We start from the raw sequence: 22,341 nt of genomic DNA on the forward strand, positions 1-22,341 counted from the left end.
AAAAGTCACTGTTTGCGGAGAAGGGAAGCTGGGTGAAAACAGTCAAGAAGGTACATTTAGTAGTGTAAATGTTTAGAGCAGCCTTTCTCAACCTGTGGGTCCCCAGATGTTGTTAAACTACAACTCCCATCACCCCTAGCTAGCAAGGCAAGAGCTCAGGGATGATGGGAGTTATAGTTCAACAACATCTGGAGACCCACAGGTTGAGAACTGCTGGTTTAGAGGAACTCCAGAACTAAAACAGGTCAATATTTAAGATCTGAAATGCTGATTCTGCCTGACCTACTTAGGATGCATTCAAAGGGTTAGAGTAACCAAGATATCCACCCTCTGTTTTCCTTAAAGATGAGCCGTCCTTTCTTAAGGAAGTATGCAAAACTCATCCTTGACTGACACTCTCTCTCTCTCTCTCTCTCTCTCTCTCTCTCTCCATGGTCAGGTTTTTCAAACATAATCTAAAGATGAAGCAAGGAGCTTTGATGGAAGGAATCTGATCAATTATTCCTCTGATGCCTGCTCTTCTGACCTTTTTTTTCTCCTTTAGAGACTGTGCTATAAAAGCCAGGGAGCTTGTCTGACCTTTCTTTGCACTTACATCATAGTCATTCCCCCCTAAAAAGAATACATGATTTATTACATGCATATAAATGGCATCTCACTGCTTCACAGCTTCCAGTATCTTTGTACAATGCAATTACAGTTAGCATAATTCTTCAAGAATAGCTGAATGGACAAAGCATGATGACCAATTTTATTTGAAACAGTCACAAAAGCAATAGGGCTGAATATAGCTAAATATTTGGCTATCCTGACATGGTCCACAAAAATCATCTGGCTAACAAAGGAGGGCCATATTTCCAAACCTGAACCACTGGGCATGAAAGTGAGCAACTACAGAGGCTCGTATATAGCTCTGTTTGATAGGTCATGCCCACTGCCTGATTGGATGGTTAGGGTTACCCTGGTTTGGTAAGGACCTATTACATCCCTGCTATGTCAGGCTTCTGCCCAGACAATGGTTCTGTGCGTTGTTGTCAACCTGTCTGAAGTCCTGGACTGTATCAGCTTTTTGCAACCTGGTGCCCTGCAGATGTTTTGAACTTCAGCTCCCATCATTCTTGCCCAGTGGCCATGCTGTGTGGAGCTGATGGGAGTTGAATAGCCACAGGTTCCCCATCTCTGGGCAATACAGAATGACCTTCATGACCTTCAGCTTTATTTCTGTACCTTATGTAGGGGTTTTGTTCTTGGCCCCAGCACGCATTGACGGAGCGTGTATAAGCACCCTGCCCCATTTATTTTGCCCCACCCCCATTATGCACTCCAAAAGGATCTGCATATCGGTGATCACACATCAATTGGACGCATCTAAAATGCTCACCGCCTCTATATGCATGTGTGTGTGTGTGTGTGTGTGTGTGGAGAGAGACACACACACACACAGAGAGAGAGAGAGAGAGAGAGAGAGAGAGAGAGAGAGAGAGAGAGACTGACTTCTAATGGAAAACAATAGCACTCTTTTTCCAATTTGGCTCATGTTGTTACTATGACTCAATATATGATTCTGATTTATTAAGATTAATTTTCCCTAATGAAAACAAAACAAAACATATATAACGGCCCATCTGGGTAAATAATTCTTGAAAGTGCTTGGAAGAGAAATGGCACCTGCATATCCAGAGACACAGCACATGAATCATAACCAGGCCTTTTAGGGTTATATATGTGCCAGCACGAAAAAATAAGAGACGTACAATTTACATAGTGATTCAGAACTTTTGTTTCAGAATGTTACATTCGTGTTTAATTATTTTACATGATCTATGTCTTTGGCAGAAACCCTCCTGCTGTTTTTAACAGCACATTAGTAATCCTTAGTTTAATTATATCTGAAGTTGCTATATTTTCCTACAAACCAAACGGAACATCTGTAATTCTCAGGTACATAAAATTCCACTGATTGCTCTAGAAGGTGTAGACATTAAATACATTTTAGACCAGCTGTTAAATTTAGAGTCTAAAGAGCTTTTAGATAATGCATCCATGGAAAAGAAACATGCATGTGTGTCTATAGATTTGTTTCTCTGTTGATGACAAATCTGTCTGGTATTGCAAAATATTATAAGATGTACATCTTTATCCAGAATTTCCCAAGTGGTTAGGTAACCCTTTGTGGGATGTTGCAGTTTGGCAGGGAGCAAGCCAAGAAATAATAAATGAACTGAGAGTGGCAGCTTTACCCCACCTGATGGTTGGACCAAGCCTGTCATAGCTCTTCCATTTACCCAACATGTCCCTGGGGAAAAACACACTCCAATGGGGCAATAACAAAGGGAGGCACACCAGTTTTGTTTGAAAAGGAAAAAGCAAGTGCAAACACTGGTCCGCCCTCCCTTCTGTCTTGTTCCTGTGTACCCAACAGGTCTTGGGGCATTCTGGAGTCTCTGCCCTAGATTCTCTCCTCCATGGGGATCTACCAGTAGGGTTGTTCAGCCTCGCTCCAATTCATGTACATTTTGGTCCCCATGAGCCAATTGATGGATGGCTGCTCCTTATCTTCATCCATGGGAATAAAAATCTCAGCTACATAACAGCCCTGATTTCTTTATCATTTTTATGATGCACAATATATATGTGCAGATTCAGAGAGATGTGATTCATTTTGTAATAATGCTTCTAAATACACGTCATATACTTGCATACAAATCAAATGACTTCATTCCTGTACTGGCAATAATCCCCCTGGTTACAATTAGTGCTAAAATGTTCATGGGGAACCTTCCTAGAAGGCAGACACACAAATTATTTCCCATTTCATAGTAATTAACATAGAGATTGAAGACGAGATGACTTTAAATTACATAGCTTCAATTCTCTAAGAAATAGTGGGGGCTTATAGTAAAAGGACAATGTGATAAATTATAGGTGTGCAACCATATTGTAGAAGGGGCAGGTTAAAGGCTTCAGGGTCTGTGATCTCCGGGGGATGGATGGACCAGAAAAGCAAAGTGCAGCTACTCATGATTTCTTGAGCTTTCTATATAAATGCAGGATCAGACCCCTAACTCCACCTGCTCTTTCCTGGCAGCACAACCACAATTTCCCAGTTGGTGCATCCCTATAGCCCTCTTCTCCAAGGCTTCAGAGCTTGAGGAGTGGAAGATCCAGGTCTTGTGATACCCTGGGGCCACTCCCAATGGCCAGGTCCTCCCAAATCCTAGTCCAATAGAGTTGGGAAAACCAGATAGGCACTTCTTAGGAGTCCCTCTGCCTCCCAATAGATAGGGGGAGAAGGTCCTGTAGAAGTGCCAAGAGGTGTTCTCTGCTCCTCTATCTCCAGGAAGCCCCTTTCCACACCTCTCATGTTTATGCTTCTGAACCCTTCATTAGGCCTTGGGCTGGTGGTAGCAGCTGCTCCCTGCCTTGCTTCTTCCTGTACTGACTGAGCAGCAGCAGTCTTGGCTCCTGGATAGGTGAACTGGGGCCGCCTTGAAAGGAAAGTCACAGCAAAAGCTGTTCTACTCAAGACAGTACACGGCAAATCCTCACAACAGTCAGATTATCCAGATAAACAACATCTAGTTGTACAGAATAAAGCTTTAGTTTTAGCTTCTTGCTACAAACTGATAATGTGTATACAACTAATTTTGTTTTTGTTTTTGATAAATTTTCTCACTGTCTTTAAGGAGCAGTATTTTGAACTGAAGTCCAACAGGACAACTTCCTATGGCAGGGAGGGAGGACCTGGGACCTTTGGTGTGTTCTTAGACTCCAGCTCTTATCATCCCTGACTGCTGGTCTTGCCATCTTAGGCTGATGGGAGGGGGACTCCAACAACATTTGGACACTCACAGGTTTCTATCCCTGACTTTGGACTTATCTTCACACTAGGGATGAAATGATCAGTCTATTTCTGCTGTGTTGATTTCACACGTTCATTTGTAACACATGTCACTCTATCCTACTTCCACACTAATCTACCTTTAAAAAAATCTGCATGAAAATTCATATTCAAATAGGCATTTTAATGCATTTTCTCACAAATAGGATCTATAAATTAATTTTCTTCCAAAAAAAGTACAGTGAAGTAAACATTTCTCAATATATTGTGAAACAATGCATTTTCGCCTTTTTTTTTTAGTTGAGAACAGCACTGTAATATGTAGAAAACTGCAAAATCTGAATAATATTGACATTTTGGCCCACACATTAGTTTGAGAGGGAGGGATCAGGTGACTCCACATTGGAATTTGCCATGTTCAAATTCCTCAAGCATCCTTCCTCCACATGCAAGTTCTCCCATATTTTAAATCTTAGTAAAATGAACCCCAGGCTGCCTAGCTAGGGAGTGCAATGGTGGTCTAGGACATAGCTGTCAACTTTTCCTTTTTCTCGTGAGAAATCCTATTCGGAATAAGGGAATTTCCCTTTAAAAAAAGGGAACGTTGACAGCTATGGTCTAGGAACACATGACTATCTTAGAAGGCACGACTGAAAGTGAGAGTGGCTGTGTTATTTATTCTAAATTAAAATAAACCGGCTCAGAATATACACACACAGCTTGGCGTGATTTCTCCAGTATAGTTTATACATCATTCTTAAGGAAGCAAAATACAATAAAACGAAATGCAGGGAAACCCAAATGTAAGCTTGGTATCTGAAGATTCCTTAAATGAGTCACTTCAGTTTGAAGCAGCACATGATCATAATAAGAACCAAAGTGATCTCAGGACTGATGGCACTGAAGCCTGCAGGGCATGTTAGCAGAGAGACTGCCTACAGATCTAATTAAAATGCACCCAGGAATAAAGTAAGAGGAGGAATCTTTTCTGCCTAATTGGTAAGAGAGGAACTTACTCTGCTAAACTGCTGATGTAATTGGAAATGCCACATACTGGTTTAGCTGGACACAGTGATCAATCAGACATTATTCTTTGCAGTGGCCATGGAAATGGCTGTGTCACTTGTGGGGGTTAACGAAAGCGCAATCCTGAATGCAAACTTCTTCAAGCCATGAAACAAAGGCAACTGCTTTGCGCGTGGCAAAGCACACTTCTGACAGGGACTGGCACGAACATGACTTATTTACTTTGCACTGCTTTCATATAGCCTTGTTTTAGTGGTCTGTGACAGTGGCGTAGCGTGGGGGGTGCAGGGGGTGCCGGCCGCACCGGGCGCAACATCTGGGGGTTAGGGATAGGGTTAGGGGGCGCAAATTACTTGCCTTGCCCCGGGTGCTCACAACCCACGCTACGCCACTGGTCTGTGATGGCTCATGCCCTGCAGAAGTAATTGTTCCTCAAGGGCTCCTCCACTGTTCTTGGATAAGTGATTCTTGAAGGTGATGAGGTGATTTAGGTATGAAAACCTCTGGTCAAATTAAATCCTTAAATATAGGGTCCCCAACTATGCCATCTTACTGTAAATAAAAAACCAGGTTCAATTTCACAGGCTGTTCTAAAGAAAGAGAGCAGGTGGTATGGGTGATTCCTGAATTCAGTACCTAGAGGTAACAATGGGCTGGATGAAGGCCAATAAAATGCAGCTTAATCCAGACAAGACAGAAGTTCTTCAACTTTAGGAGAGCAGCCAACCTATTTTGAATAGGGTTTCCTTGAAGAAAGGTTCAGAGCCTAGGAGCACTCCAGGGTCCAAATAGCAGCTAAGGAGCCCCCTACTTGAATACATAGTAATTCTATCAGCCAATAAATAGCATTGCAACTTTGCTTTCATAATGCTAATGTTGATAACAAAAAAAATGTATAGTGCTTTCACGTGTTCCAAGTGCTTCACATGGATTTTCTAATTATAGCCCTGTAAAGTTAAGTCAGTATTATCTCTCATTTTGCAGATGGGGGTGGGGACTGAGGCAGAGAGACAGAGAAAGCAGCTCACTTTAATCCAGCTAGCGAGTTCATGGCAGAAGTGAGATTTGAACCACAGACTTCAGGGTTTGTACCTGAATCTCTTAGCATGCTATGCTACACCAATGCCACATTCAACCGTTAACCACAAGAAAGGGGAATATATTGTTCTTCCAAAACTGTTGAACTATCTTCAAAAACTGGGGGTATATGCCAGTATATGTCAAGTGTTTAATGGGGCTTCCTTCCCAGGTAAATGTGTATAAGGGTTGCAGCCATAATCATCTTCTGAGTGTTAGCTTTTTATTCATAAATTAATCAAACCTTAGATAAACACCCTAAGAAAATGGCAACACATGTTTGATGTTATGCTGAAAGCGTTAAAGAGAAATTTAACAACTTCTTTGATGCTTTGATCTCTGAAGAAATCTCACTAAAATTATGATCAAAGTAATTTATATTACTTAACAACAAATCATCTTAAGGCAATAATAAGCATTCTGTTTAATCCACGCAGTCAATTACCCACTACAAATCTCCATCTGTTGGGGGGAAGGACTTCACTTAAGGATCATTTTCTCTTAAAGGTCAACAGAAAGTCACAGAAAGAATCTTCCCTACAAGGAGGTAACAAGTATTGGCGGCCATGATATATTGCACAGGATGTCATGTCATTTGTGGTTTTTTTTTGTTTTGCGAAGAGAAGGTGCACTTCTTAGTATACTAGTGCTGAAGAGACGAAATCCAAAGAGTTACACAAGGGTCACTCAATTGCTTGGACCCAATGGGATGTCTGACGTTTTCCCACCTGTATGACACGTCCCTATGTCATACTACAAGCAATCTTGGAAACTCCACTCATTTTTTGCTTTTTTTTTTAAAAAAAAGGTTTACTGTGCGTTGTGAGGTGGTTATTGGTGCTTTGCCCACACTCCCCTAGCCATACAAAATTAATCATGTTGTTCTTTGTCATCACGAAGAACTCCTAGATGACCCTGTCTTACATCTCACAACTGGAAGAAAAAGTAGCTAATTTGAGCCATGGTTTTGCATGATATACACTATTCCTTTCCACACTAATCAGCGCAATCAATATTACAGCCAGTAGCAGTTGTCAAAAGTTATACCTATTCTCTAATGGTGAATGATTAGGGAGGAGATGCTACTCTGTCATTACAAACTCTGCAGATGCCATTATCCACGTCTCCTCAAATTGGACAAGAAAATATGCTTACATTAAATGAAAATCGATTGCTGTTAAATGTGGTAGGTAGCGCGGGCTAATTTGGATTGACACCATCTATGCGACTTGCAAAGCAGTGGATTGAAGGAAGAGTATTATGTAGCCATAATATATTCAGCACTGACTAGCTGAAGTTCTGTGTAGACAGCCATGCATAACCCACAGAGCTCAAGTGAATTACTTAAGCAGGCGCCCATTCATCATGTTTCTGGCATACCTACTGGCAGACCATCTTTTTCTTCTGGATTGGGAAAATTAAGAATCACTTTCAGCAAAACGTTACTGGCTACTTGTAATGCCACAGGTTCCAATGTGGCACCCACTGTAGTTCATGCAAGGTATTTCAGGTTGTTGTTTTTTAAGGCAATGAGCCTTTATAAACTTAGTGCAATTTTATAGAAACCTACTCAGAAGATAGATGCAAAACTACTGGAATTATGTGTCATAAGCAACTGTGGGAATTTGCCATGGCTGGATGCAGCCTTGCCTGGTCAGCTGACATACACCAGGACATATTTAATTCTTTGCAGAATCCTGGTTTGTCAATATGTACAAGCTTTGTGTAATTACTACAAATTTGTGTTTCAATTCCATATTTCCTTTTAGGTTGAATGTGAAACTTGAGTACTTACCTGATTAAATTGTTGCAGTTTAGCAATTAAGTTGCTGATGTGTGGGTCCATTCCTCTGACTTTCAATTCTGGGTTATTAATTTGTGCCTTCATCCCATTGGGAACCACTCTGCTTGTATAACTGCAATAGAAAAGGAAAGGAAGGCTTAACATTCAGGTAAACGTCCTTTACTTTTTAGATTCAGTAAACACTTTGGAAGAGTCTACCAAGCTAAATACATATAACTCCAGGAGAGTCATGACTAATACCCTGATTTTGTGTGTGTGGGAACAACAGACTTAAGAAGGAGCAGCACAGTTTCCGTAATCAGGTATGCAGCACCCTGAACCTGCATTTATCTAAAGACACCTCCCCTGCAAAAACAAAACACCAACAACCCAGAATATACAGTAGGATAATGCTTTTATTACAACTAAAAAGAGCAAGCAAGCTTTTTAGTTCTTCAGAATCTTGTCAGACTGAAGATTTCTGAAGAACCTGAAAATTTGCGCACCATTTTGCTACCTTTTGATTGATCCTAATAAAGCTACTGCCCTACTTTTTTATTTGGATTTTTAAATATAGAGCTGAATACTGGAATACTCAGTATAGGCAAAAGGAGGTACTTCTTCACCTAGTGCATTGTTAAACTTGCACTGCAACTTGGATGGCTTTGAACGTAGGCTAAAGAAGTTCATTGAGACTAAAGCTATCAATGGCTCCTGGTCATGATGGCTGTGTACAACCTCCAGTAATGTCAAAAACAAAGCAGAAAATTGCATGAGTATTTACATATTATTGACCAAAAAATCAGCAATCGTAATTACTGCTCATATGCACTTGTGTGAGTTTCATTCTTGACATGAAAATTGTGGCGATTTCGACTCCTATTTCCATTTATGGCATCCCTAGTTAGAAGACAGTTTGCAGACTCATATATATATAGAGAGAGAGAGAGAGAGAGAAAATTCAAATCATCCGTTAACCCTCAGCTCAGAAATTCTCTCATTGATGCACACTATAAATTGCTTTGATTGTTAATTATATTCTTCCATTAAATGAACTCATTTGATAAGATTCATCAGGTGGTTGTGATCCTGTTCGCCACATGCAGTGACCAACTCTTTTGCTAATTATGACCAAATACCTGAGACAGGTATTGTGTGCCCTTAACTTCTGTGACACCAGGGAGAGAAAAATGGTAAGAAATAGAAAAGGAAATAATGAGCCAATTAACAAGATATACATTTCAGCTTGTTTGGTGAACAAATGGTTGAAAGTGTGGCCTGTGCACAGTCAGCCTTGCCCGTATCCCCAGAAACATAGCAGCCCTTAATTCATCACATAACAGAGCACACCAAAAATGCTTGGCATGCCGACTCCCTTTAATTCATGGAGAATAAATAGGTTTTAATCCAGGGAGGGCTGCAAATCATAATATTTGTTATCATCATAACTCATCATTTTCTAGCACACGTTGGAGAGCAGGCTTCTGTGAAGTTTAACAGAGCAACCGGCTCAAAAATAAATCTGACTTGGGCTCCTAAAGAATTGCAGTCTAAATAAAATAACTGCCTGGCTCTTTGGAATTACCTTGGCTGCAATCCTGATTGTCCTGGGCACAGAACGCAGGGTGCAGAGTAATTTTATTAAAAGCCAGTATAGCTCACCCTTCTCTCACCATATACCTTGGCACCCGAACACGAGTGGCTCTCCACAAACCCCAGATGTTCATTTCAAGGAAAGTTCCTCCACCTTGCACTTGATTTATTTATTTATCACACTTAAACCCCACCTTTCTTCCATATATCCCAAGGAGGCGCACATTGGGTTCTCAAGCCTGCTTAGTTTCAACAAGGACCATAGGCCCTCAGGTCATAGCCCATGTACCGCACCTCCTTCTCAAGGTCCCAACACTCAGGCTACTCTCAGTGGAAGAAGCACAAAGTCATATTAAGGTGTTAAGGAGGAGCTGCTTGCCGAATGTGAGCCACAGAGGCCTTCTTCTTGAAGCGACTGCTTGGGCCATAACTGAGCATACACTGAAAAAAGCTGAGGCTAAGTGCTCAGGAGGAGCAGCAGCAGAAGAAGAAGAGTTTGGATTTGATATCCCGCTTTATCACTACCCTAAGGAGTCTCAAAGCAGCTAACATTCTCCTTTCCCTTCCTCCCCCACAACAAACACTCTGTGAAGTGAGGGGCTGAGAGACTTCAAAGTGTGACTAGTCCAAGGTCACCCAGCAGCTGCATATGGAGGAGCAGGGACATGAACCCGGTTCACCAGATTACGAATCTACTGCTCTTAACCACTACACCATGCTGGCACCAAGAGCAGCAAGAGAGGACTGCACAGATCTTTAATGCAGGGAGGGGAACTCTCTTTTTTTCCTATTTAAGGCTACATTTCCTCAGGGGTAATTTGTTGGGGGCCGGGTAGATCCAGAAACAAACATGGGTGGGGCCAGAGCCAAAGGTAGGTGGAGCTGACAGCATCACACCAGCCCATCTCCCTCTGCTGGTGCCTTCCTCCCCCTCCATACATTCTGCCCCACTTGTCCACCGCCATTAATACATGTCAGTCATGATTGCGTGCAGGAGGCTTTCCCCCCTCCTTCCATTGCTCCACCCGTTTCCATCTCTTGGACGCTACTTCTCTCCGCCACCCCACAGTTCGCAGCAAGGCTTTCCCCTAGGATGAAGAAGAAGAGTTTGGATTTGATATCCTGCTTTATCACTACCCTACGGAGTCTCAAAGCGGCTAACAATCTCCTTTCCCTTCCTCCCCCACAACAAACACTCTGTGAGGTGAGTGGGGCTGAGAGACTTCAGAGAAGTGTGACCAGCCCAAGGTCACACAACAGCTGCATGTGGAGGAGCGAGGAATCGAACCCGGTTCACCAGAGTACGAGTCCACTGCTCTTAACCACTACACCACACTGTAGCAGCCACATCTCTGTCTCTCCTCAGAGGGAGGCCTGGAGAACAAGAGTGGACCTGGAGTATCCAGAGGACAGCAGGAGGAAGCCACAGGTTCCCCAAGGCTGCCTTAACGAGCCAACCTGCATCATATGCACAGAACCACCAGGGCTGCAGTCATGGTGTGCAGCGCTGGGTTGTGACCATGCCCAGGCCTAAGAACATGTGACTGAAACAGCCTTCTTTCCTTGCTTACCCCTTCCCCTCCTTTCTCACCCGGTTGTTTCCCCCGTGTCTAACTGTAGATTGTATATGGGTGTTTCCTTAAAACTGCTGCAATGCAAACGAGTCCTTTTTTATCACCCCTTCCAAATGTTCTCACAATATTTAATGGGTTAAGTAATCTATCTGAGCATCATATTCATAAAACAGAATCACAGGCTTTTTCTTTTTATCTTTTTAAGCACAACTAAATAAGAGGCAATGTCCTTAAGTGCCTATTGAAGAGGATTCACTAATTTTCCAAATCAATGAACCTGTGAGGGATTTTCAGTATTCGACGGTACAAATCTCACCCTAATTTAATTATGTAACTTTTGCTAGATCAGCACCACCTTTCGCAAAATACTTAGGTTATGCCATATTGAATGTCTTCATATAAATTACTTGTGGTTGGCTGAGCCAAAATCTGAAAGGAAGAAAGAAAAATCAAGTGCTTTTTCTTTGTTTTGTAGGGGTCATTCCTAACGTTTGTTATTCCTGCTTGGTGTTTAAGAAGTAAAGAAGAGTATTCAATGCTTTTTATTCTTTAAAAAGGAGAGAGGGAGAAGCAGCTGGCTAAGGTGAAATATTGGGGAACCTAAGGGGGAGTTTGTCATTACAAACCTAGACAGCATCTTAAAAAGCAGAGACATCACCTTGCCAACAAAGGTCTGTATAGTTAAAGCTATGGTTTCCCCAGTAGTGACGTATGGAAGTGAGAGCTGGACCATAAAGAAGGCTGATCGCCGAAGAATTGATGCTTTTGAATTATGGTGCTGGAGGAGACTCCTGAGAGTCCCATGGACTGCAAGAAGATCAAACCTATCCATTCTTAAGGAAATCAGCCCTGAGTGCTCACTGGAAGGACAGATCCTGAAGCTGAGGCTCCAATACTTTGGTAACCTCATGAGAAGAGAAGACTCCCTGGAAAAGACCCTGATGTTGGGAAAGATGGAGGGCACAAAGAGAAGGGGATGACAGAGGACGAGATGGTTGGACAGTGTTCTCGAAGCTACCAGCATGAGTTTGACCAAACTGCGGGAGGCAGTGGAAGACAGGAGTGCCTGGCGTGCTCCGGTCCATGGGGTCACGAAGAGTCGGATACGACTAAACAACTAAACAACAACAAAGGGGGAGTTTATTTGTCAGACACTTGTACTTTGAGGAGATGAACTACAATTTAGCAATGTAAAAGGGAAGAGTCATTCTCAGACAATTAATTTAGCATACTGATACCGCAATGATTAAAGTTGGTTATCAAAACTATTTCATAATATGCATTCCAGGGAGGGTTGCACTCTTTGTTTCTCTCTGACACACACACCCCTTAAAAAATCTGATTGCCACTGTTCCTTCCATTATCACTGTAATTATTTATGATGCCTAATATGCATGCACAGGTTGGTGAATTTGATAAGTTGGTTCCTTCAATCATCTGTGATCACCTGTTCATAATTGTACACAATATACAAGATTTTTAAACATAGTTTTAGGAAAGGGTAAGCTGTGTACAGCTGAAGGGAAAGTGGAAATTTTGCAAAGAAAGGGAAAGGGCAAATCCCATATATAGAAGTGTGTGTATGGGAGACGGTGGATGCTGCATAATATTTTTTCTCCGGTGACATTGGTTGCTTTTCCTTATTACAACACAGCAGCGAACATTTAAAGAACATAAAGAGCACAAACTACTGGATCAGACCAAACAAGTCTGTAATCCTGTTTCCTACAGTGGCCAACCAGATGCCTAGAGGAAGCCTTTAAGCAACAGGACTCTTCCAACTGTGTTCCCCCACAACTGGTATAAAATGCAGTATAACATTAAGCATTGCAAACACATTTCTGAACCACTGGATTTAGAAAGGATTACTCTGCTCAGGTTCTGAGATTTTTTATGTCTCATTTTAGTTATTTAGGGCACATCCCAACCACATGCCCATCTACATGTGAAAGGAGATCCACGTAGGGATCAATGGAGCCTCTTTCCCCTCCCTCAGCCTTTGCCATGGGCCTTTGGACAGACACTCACATGTGCCAACATAATCGCCATTATCAGCTACAGGAAGCCTGTACATTTCTCCCATATATATTATATATCCCCTGTATATTGACTGGGAAATGCATACAATTTTCTATTCATGAAAGAAGGATGTGCACATTCTCCATGAGGCCTGGTGAATGCGTGCAATGGCTGGTTATTGTGCACATTAACTGTACAACTTCCATTCCTCTTCACATATACACCTCATATCTCCTTTCCTCCAGAGGGCAGCATGCGTGAGAGGACAGATCATGCCCACTTTAACCTTGAAGGTCCAGGAGTGCTAATGTCAAATATATATTTAATATAAATTAGAATAAAATACACAGATTTCATCTTTTTTCTTTGTATATGTATTTTTAATGATTCCATCGGCAGAGGAGACATATACAAAGTGGAACTAAGCAAGGTCAAGACACAATCCACTTCTCACATTTGGGATGGAACATGCCAATTGCAAGTGGAAGCATCAAATACCCATATGCTCCTGTGTATACGGCACAGATTAACCCTACTGGATCCCTATCAATCAAAATGGAAAACTACATTATACGAAAAGCTAAAAGGCTGTTCGCTACAGGGACTGATAGCCACAGGTTATGGGAAAGCCAGAGCAACAATTCACCAATGAATCTGGGACGTAGAATTTCAGTGTCACGTGAGTGTGATGAATAAGCACCCAGCAATCAAAGACAATGGGAGAGGTTTTACCCCAGCAAAATATCTGTCAAAATTACAAATATCTAAATGTAGATGGTCGTTCACCCTCGCTAGATTCAATGTGCTGCCATATGCCTTATTGCATGGCAGATATGTGGGTAAACCGTATGCGGAGCAAATCTGCCCCTGCGGCCTGATAGAGGTGGAAACTGTCTCTCATGTCTTGCTACGATGTCATTTTTATGAGGATATATGCTCAGTCTTTATCACCCCTGTTATACAGAAAATTCCAAGTGGGTCTGAACCTCAATGCTTAAAATCCCTCATAGAGGATAGGGATCCAGAGATCACGCTAAGGGTGGCCAAATTTTGTGCGGCTGCCATAAAACTCAGGGAACAAGCTGTGCTATTACATAAACTAAGGCCTCTAGATAATATTTTAGAGACTAAGACCTAAGCCACATTTCTAATGGCTGTCATATTCAATTGTTAATTCAAACATAATTCTATTGTGCTTATGTTCACTTAGTACGGTATGTGAATCTGGTCTGGGACCGTAATAAATTTCATTCATATACAGCAGAGCAAAATCCTAATTTTGTCTTCTCAGAAGTAAATTCTGTTGAATTCAGTGGGGCTTATTCCCAGGTAATTGGGATTAGAGTTGTAGCCCAAGAGACTTGCTATTAGCCCCAGAAATACATGTGTAAAAGAGCTTCCAGTCACTGCCCTTCAAGTAGGCTATTATATCAACCCTTACTCCACAAATAGCCTGACTACTTACTTCCAAGAAATGAATTTTAAGATTTGCATCACAAAAGCTTTTGATTAGTTTTATTAAGTCTCTTGATTAATTGCCTCAGTGCCATTTCTTTAAAAAGCAACAACTAAGCCTACGAACAGAGCAATTTGAGGCATAGCTATATTTCAACATGAACTCCAAGTATGTGGTTTTGTTTGAATTAGGATCATCTAGAGCAGGGGGCAGCAAACCTTTTCAAACCTTTTCAGCAGGGGGCCAGTCCCCTGTCCCTCAGACCTTGTGGGGGGGGGGGGGCTGGACTATATTTTGAAAAAAAGGAAAAAGAACAAATTCCTATGCCCCACAAATAACCCAGAGATGCATTTTAAATAAAAGCACACATTCTACTCATGTAAAAACACCAGGCAGGCTCCACAAATAACTGAGATGCATTTTAAATAAGAGGACACATTCTACTCATGTAAAAACACATTGATTCCCGGACTGTCCATGGGCCGGATTTAGAAGGCGATTGGGCCGGATCTGGCCCCAGGCCTTAGTTTGACTACCCATGATCTTGAGAACAGCATAATTTCTTTCAAGCTGCCTGCTCTTTCAAAAGGTACTGAAAAAGACTACCCATCCTTTTCCCTACACATATGCAGATTCACCTACTTAAATCCCCTTTTTGTGTGTGGAGGCACCACTATTGACTGGAAAGGGAGAGACTGCTCTGGAATCAGTAATTTGAAAACCGATTACAGATAGGTAGCCGTGTTGGTCTGCCATAGTCAAAACAAAACAAATTCCTTCCAGTAGCACCTTAAAGACCAACTAAGTCAGTTCTTGGTATGAGCTTTCGTGTGCATGCACACTTCTTCAGATACACAGTTTGCTGTGTATCTGAAGAAGTGTGCATGCACACGAAAGCTCATACCAAGAACTGACTTAGTTGGTCTTTAAGGTGCTACTGGAAGGAATTTGTTTTGTTTTGACTATGGCAGACCAAAACGGCTACCTATCTGTAATCGGTTTTCAAATTTTGTTTTGAAAACCGATATCCTGCGATATGTATAATTAGGGATGTAAGATAACAGCACTGAAGTATGCATAGGAAAAGGCTGAAGTGAAGCAGTGCAGTATCAAAAAACAAGTATAAAATGGTGGCTTTATATATACATATAAAATATTGAGCAAAACTAAAAGAAGCGACACAACTAATTTTCAGAGAAATATAAGACAAAGGGGAAAGGGAAGGCAAAAAAAACCACACACACCTTTAAAACCACATATTTGGCATCACAGCTGACAGAAATATTCCAATATTTGAGTGTACGCAATTCAAATGTGGAACTGATTTCAGAGTTTTAACAATAAAATTTAATTGCAATATTCTAAATGCTCACCCAACACATACAGCCAAACATGCTATAAAGTTTCTTGAAGCTACTGAAAAGGGTATCATTGTGTGGTGCTTAAATTCTGCTTAGCTTTATGACACATAAATGTCTGCATCTGATGAAGTGACTGTCAAAGCATTTGCTGGTTTGTTTGTTTTTTAAGATGTTAAGGTGGTTCTGTTGTTTTTTTCTGCATTCGATGTTCTGTTGATTTTTCTGCAATTGACCAGCCTGGCTTCCCCTCTAGATGAAAATGTTTGAGCAATTAAGCATGGAATGCTCAGACAGAGAGATACTAGTGGGGCAGATTTTATAGCTCTTATGAGAAAATGAAGATCCCATTACAGCAGGTTGATAGGACAAGCATAAAGGATGTTCAAGGGTTTCATTTGGTCCACATTTCAAAGCTAACTAGCTTGATTCACACTTTCTGGACTAATATGTAGTCCAGACAGTTATCATTTGGTTTAGGGCATCTTTGAATCTGGGATACAGTTTTCGGCTTTTTTTAAAAAAAGAACCAAAATATGCATAAGAATGTATACACAAATGCATATTTCAGGATAAAATGCATAGAAAAAGGCACTGTTTTTACAGTAAAAGGCATACTAAAACTCCATAAATTTAAATACAGTTTAAAAATAATACAGTGGTACCTCGGGTTAAGAACTTAATTCATTCTGGAGGTCCGTTCTTAACCTGAAACTGTTCTTAACCTGAAGCACCACTTTAGCTAATGGAGCCTCCCACTGCCGCCACGTCGCTGGAGCATGATTTCTGTTCTCATCCTGAAGCAAAGTTCTTAACCTGAGGTACTATTTCTGGGTTAGCGGAGTCTGTAACCTGAGGCGTCTGTAACCTGAAGCGTCTGTAACCCGAGGTACCACTGTAATCGCAAGAGGTTGCAGAAATGGAGCAAAAATAGACCGATCTACCTAACCCCAGTAGACACAAGGGGAACAGGTTCATTTTATATATTAAAAAACCTGCTGGATAAATGTTGAAATTACACACTACAGATAAGGTATAATATACATTCAGTCCTTTTAGGGAAGGACTGTAAGCTTAGTGACAGAGGTAAAAGGTAAAAAGGTCACATGCTTTGCAATGCAAAAGGTCCCAGGTTCAATTCCTGGCATCTCCAGGCAGGGCTTGATATCATGGAGAGCTCAACCAGTCAGTGTTGTCAGTACAGTGGTACCTTGGTTGTCGAACGGCTTGGCTCCCAAATGCTACAAACCTGGAAGTGAGTGTTCTGGTCTGCGAATGTTTTTCAGAAGCCGAATGTCTGATGCAGCTTCCATGGCAGGAAGCTCCTGAAGCCAATCGGAATACGCATCTTGGTTTTTGAACTGTTTCGGAGGTCGAACGGACTCTCGGAATGGATTAAATTTGAGAACCAAGGTACCACTGTACTGGATTAGACAGAACACTAGTCGGACACAGTATAAGGCAGCTTTGTATGTCATCCTGCTCCCATGAACTGCCTGTGCATCTATTTGGCCACTCTTGGATGTGCTCAGCTGGCTGGACGTCTGCTTGATCAGCAAGACAATCCTTATGTTGGGTGCCTGAAGCCGCCAGGTCAAGCTGCAGTCAGCAGAAATAACAGATTTCATTGGAGATCCCTAAGCAGCCAGAGGTCAGCTTTTAAGTTCACCTACTGGGAATGCAGAGCATGCAGAGCAGCATCATTATTCTTCAGGTCATTTCTCATTAAGGAGCAGGAATTCCATCCTGTCCATCTTAGCCTCCATCCATTAGAGGTTTCTGTGTTGGCTTTTGCCCTGGCCATGAATGTAATTATTATCAAAAATTAATAGGCTCCAGGTACACATGGACAATCAGCAAGGCAAGGATCTGTAATCTTATTTCTCCAAAGAATTCTGGAAACCCTTAATGAAAGCTCATGAAGTAAATACAAGAAACGGCTTGTAGTGGGTGGGGTGGGGGCGCGCGAAAACAAATGTAATCAATGTTTTGATGAGTGTCCATTTTGAAAAGAGCAGTGTGCTGCCCACATCCAAAGAGAAAGTGAAGAACAATGAGAAAACTGGAGATGGTTATATGAGCTCTGTGTCAAACTTAAGCATAGTAGGGGATCAAAGTTGTCTACACAGGGAAGGACAGGCAAGTTCAAACCTGCCTCCTGTAGAAATGGAATAAAGCAAATATATCTGAGACGTAGAGGCTGCGCTTTGTTAATACTGCACTGAAACACTTCTCTTGACAATCAGGCATCTATCCAGATTTTAGCTGTGTTATAGCCGATGAGAAATAGGTTTCCATCATCGCCATCAGCCAGCCAAATCACCGATGTGCTTCAAGCACAGGACTTGGGAGTCTGCAATCTGATCTCTGCAGTACCTGTGCGGAGCCTCACTGTCTTTATGAAATTTCGTAAAAGTGTAAGTAACGTCTGCAACAAGGCTAAGCACTGTAATGCCATACGCTCCCCCCCCTCCATAATTCAGCCCTCTCTCTCTAAGTTTAGAAATATTTGGGCACCATTATCTACAGAATCAGGAGATGTGCAAATATGGCAAACTGGATCAAGCAAGGTGAAATTTCAGCTGAACAGCACCTGAGCTTTCGCTCTCTTTATCCAGTGGGAAAACCTTTACCAATCCAGTAATTTCTAGGGCTCCTCCTGTTTATTGAACATTTATCCAGATTTGATTGCACAAAGCTTATGTGATAGTCACTGAGCGTTCATTCCAATTTGTTTGTGGGGAGGTTGTAAGACTATGAGCATTCATCCTCTTTTGTTTGCTTAGGGGTTATATGTCTTCCCATCCATCTACCATTATCCCATACTTTTCCCCATCACTTTCCTAGCCACAAAAAAGTTTTTGTTTTTTTTCAAGTTATGCTTGAGGGATAGAGCACTTCAATCCACTTTAATTGCACAAACTTACTTTTACGATATATAACTGGATCCTTCCTGTAAAATACTGACAGTCTGGAGGCAAACCAAGACATAACACACCTAATCATAGAATTGCAGAGTTGAAGGGATCTCCAAGGGTCATCTAATCCAGCCCCCTGCAATGCAGAAATCTCAGCTAAAGCTGTCAGAACCATGGGATGGAAAGCCAGCTGGCTTGGCCCTAGCTGGAGCATCTCCCTTCTCAGCCTTGCCACTGCAGAGATCCATTAGTCATCCTCCTCCGATGTGTGTCCGCATGTGTGTTGCGCATGCAACAGCACACATTACTCAGCAGAGTAAACACACAACAGATCAGGCTCGAGGCATGGATACTATACTAAACTACGCATTTATTATACATAAATCAGGACAAAGAAAAACATGGCCTCTCTCCTTGTCGTTCTTCTTGTAGAGAGAGAAAACAAACGCAATACAGAGCGGATGTTCTGCTCATGGGACTCCAGCAATCTGTGCTGGAATGTAAACAGACATGTGGCATGTAACAATCCCACATATCTGCAGCAAGGGTGGAATGGAATTCCCAACAAAAGCATCCATGACAGATGGCCATCCAACCTCTGCTTAAAAACCTCCAAGAAAGGAGAGTCCACAACCTTCGGGGGGGGGGGAGAGAACCTGTTACACTGTTGAACAGCTCATACTGTCAGAAAGTTCTTCCTGATGTTTAGCTGAAATTTCCTTTCTTGCAACTCGAAGCCATTGGTTCGAGTCCTACCCTACCCTTCATGTCTTCATTCTGCGATGCAGGAGCAAAGCAGCTTATCTGTGAACCTTGCAGCTGCTTTCACATAGTATACAGCAGCAAATCAGGACACCGTAGGCAATCCAAGTCGCCTCATGTGCTTGTGCCCTTCATGCACAGCACTGCAAAACATGCATTTGTCCAGTGGACATAGCACATCTTTAAAGGTGCACATCAATCTTTGAATATCTAATCTTTAAAAAAGGAAAGATAATGTGTAAAGCAACCCTGGGTGGCAGGGCGAAGACAGGAAACCCTAATGGTTCCTTCTTTGCTAGGGTGAATCTTGCCAACAAAAGAGAATTCATTCAGGACTTCCTTCTGTTCAATTGTTCTCACTAAGGACTCAAGACTCAAAGTGCCCTCTCTCTGATAAGCAGCAGTAATTAATCTCCCAGCTGTACAGTAAAAGAGTGGAAATGAAAAGTCTTTTATTGGCATTCTCATTATTTAATGATAATTAGGCCCTGGAGTGCCATAACTGCCCCCAATTTTTATTTTACAAATAGCAGTCAGAGTCATTGCTCTTCCTACAGCTGTCTTAAAAATCTGTTGCCAACCCCCAATTGAATAGGATATAATAATAAAAAAATAGGCAAGGGCACAGCAGTGGTTCATGCTATGCAGAAACACACATGATCCAGGGACACACAAACATTTTACTATTTTCAGTTAAATTCTCTTCCCTGCAGATCTCATAGTTTCACTTGCAGAGGACAGTTCAAAACTCCTATATGGTGTCATGGTCCCCACTGCCAGCACTGAGCTAATATCTGAGCATCAAAGGGTGGAAAATGGTCAAGATGACATAAATGACTTCATGACACCACCCTAAAACATTCTGAGTCCTCCAACAAGAGATCGACAATTATTTAAATGCACAGTGAGGGCAAAACTCTGAAGTCCTCCCCATAGTGGTTCTTCCTGTCCGGGAGTTAAGCCAATCCCTTTTACCTGGACAGTATCAGAACTCTGCATCTGTCCGAATGATGGCGGAAAGGTTAGTTACAGAAAGTAATACATACCAAGGCACCACAACACTATTAATCCTCAGGATCTGCTCTTGGGGAAAAACTGGCTTCTGCTTCTACACTGGTCCTCTTCTAAAATTACCTTGTGTATTCAGAGCATAAAGAGAAAGGGGCAAATGGAACCACAGAAATGAAGATATGGTATTTTATTTAGCAAAAGGGAACCAGTCCCAGGGTGGTGGTGGAGAAGGTGAAGAAACCATAGTGAATGCTTTCTGAGCATGCATGGAGTAATTCATGACAGTCAGGAGCAAGCCCAATCCTTGCATGGTGGCTGGTGATGGCAGATGCAGGGCTTTTTCTCAACTGGAACTCAGCAGAACTAGGTTCTCTAAGGTGGGCTCCATTGCCATTCTAAGGGAACAAGGGAGGTGTTCATAGTGAGTTCCAACACCTCTTTTTCCAGAAGAAAATCACTGGGTGGATGGGTAATCAGGACAGCATGGTTTGGTTGTGCTCAAAGAGCTAAAGCAGGCATAGGCAAACTTGGCCCTCCAGATGTTTTGAGACTACTATTCCCATCATCCCTGACCACTGGTCCTGCTAGCTAGGGATGATGGGAGTTGTAGTCCCAAAACATCTGGAGGGCCAAGTTTGCCTATGCCTTTGCCTGAGCTGGAAGTGAGAGCTGGACCATAAAGAAGACTGATCGCCGAAGAATTGATGCTTTTGAATTATGGTGCTGGAGGAGACTCTTGAGAGTCCCATGGACTACAAGAAGATCAAACCTCTCCATTCTTAAGGAAATCAGCCCTGAGTGCTCACTGGAAGGACAGATCCTGAAGCTGAGGCTCCAATACTTTGGCCACCTCATGAGAAGAGAAGACTCCCTGGAAAAGACCCTGATTTTGGGAAAGACTGAGGGCACAAGGAGAAGGGGACGACAGAGGATGAGATGGTTGGACAGTGTTCTCGAAGCTACCAGCATGAGTCTGACCAAACTGCGGGAGGCAGTGGAAGACAGTAGTGCCTGGCGTGCTCTGGTCCATGGGGTCACGAAGAGTCGGACACGACTAAACGACTAAACAACAACAATGCCTGAGCTAAAGCAAAACAAAACCTCCACTCTGCAATAAAGATGAGCAAGTTTACTTCTACTCACTTTCAACTGGTTTATTCATTCCGATTTGTTCTCAGGGAGGTTTGATGACGTAGCATCAAAGCAAGTGCTATTTCACACTTTCCAGTACATTTTCCTGTCACTTTCCTTAAAGGAAATGGTTTCTTCTGCAAGGCTTCCTAAACAACTCTAATGCAAAATCCGAATCTGCCAGTCTGTGATTAAATCCCACCTCAATATAGTCTGGAGACAGAAACAGGTTTTTTTTTTTTTAAATGAAACCAGTATTGTCATCCTAAAATAACTCACTTTCATTTTCTGAGTTGATCTGAGATGCGGAAAATAAACCCAGCCTTTCCTCCCCCAAACAGTATTTCTCCTTCTCCTTAAAGCCTTGCCTTGATGAGAAAGTATGGCGGGTACACAGCGGTGGCATTCAGGACTACATAGTAAAGCAATACTTTGAGAGCGACAGTATTTGGGTGAGCTATTTCCTCTGACCATTTGCTTTCGATTTATTTTATTTTAATTTTTTTAAAACATTACTTTATGGTCAGTCCTGTTCTTAAAAGCAAGGGGACATGCCTCTTGATAGAATGGGCGCAGAAGCTAAGTGGCTCTCGCAGAAGTGTCCTCATACAATGAGAACAAAAACAGAGCTGAATTCAGGAAATAAGCCTTTATCGGATTAGCATTTGTCAGGCTAGCATCCAGCGAACATCAGTTTAGCACACCTAGGCCCTAACTAGGATGCCAAAGCAACCTGCGTTAGTAGCCTTCGCTTCATATACTTCTGTCATTGCCGGAACAGCTCTATTATCA

The 22,341-nt window shown here is 42.1% G+C and overlaps 1 protein-coding gene across 2 annotated transcripts in view; it reads right to left on the reverse strand.

The window, feature by feature from the left end:
- LOC309341766 (glypican-5-like) overlaps window positions 1–22,341 on the reverse strand; it is a 408,077-nt gene that overhangs the window by 159,033 nt on the left and 226,703 nt on the right. For both annotated transcript variants that reach the window (XM_081861554.1, XM_081861555.1), the window contains one exon: window positions 7,740–7,860. In XM_081861554.1, coding sequence (XP_081717680.1) covers window positions 7,740–7,860 — 121 coding nt within the window. The remainder of the gene's footprint in view (window positions 1–7,739; window positions 7,861–22,341) is intronic.

This window comes from Podarcis erhardii (genome assembly GCF_964252035.2).
Source record: "Podarcis erhardii genome assembly, chromosome: 5".
Lineage (NCBI taxonomy): Eukaryota > Metazoa > Chordata > Lepidosauria > Squamata > Lacertidae > Podarcis > Podarcis erhardii.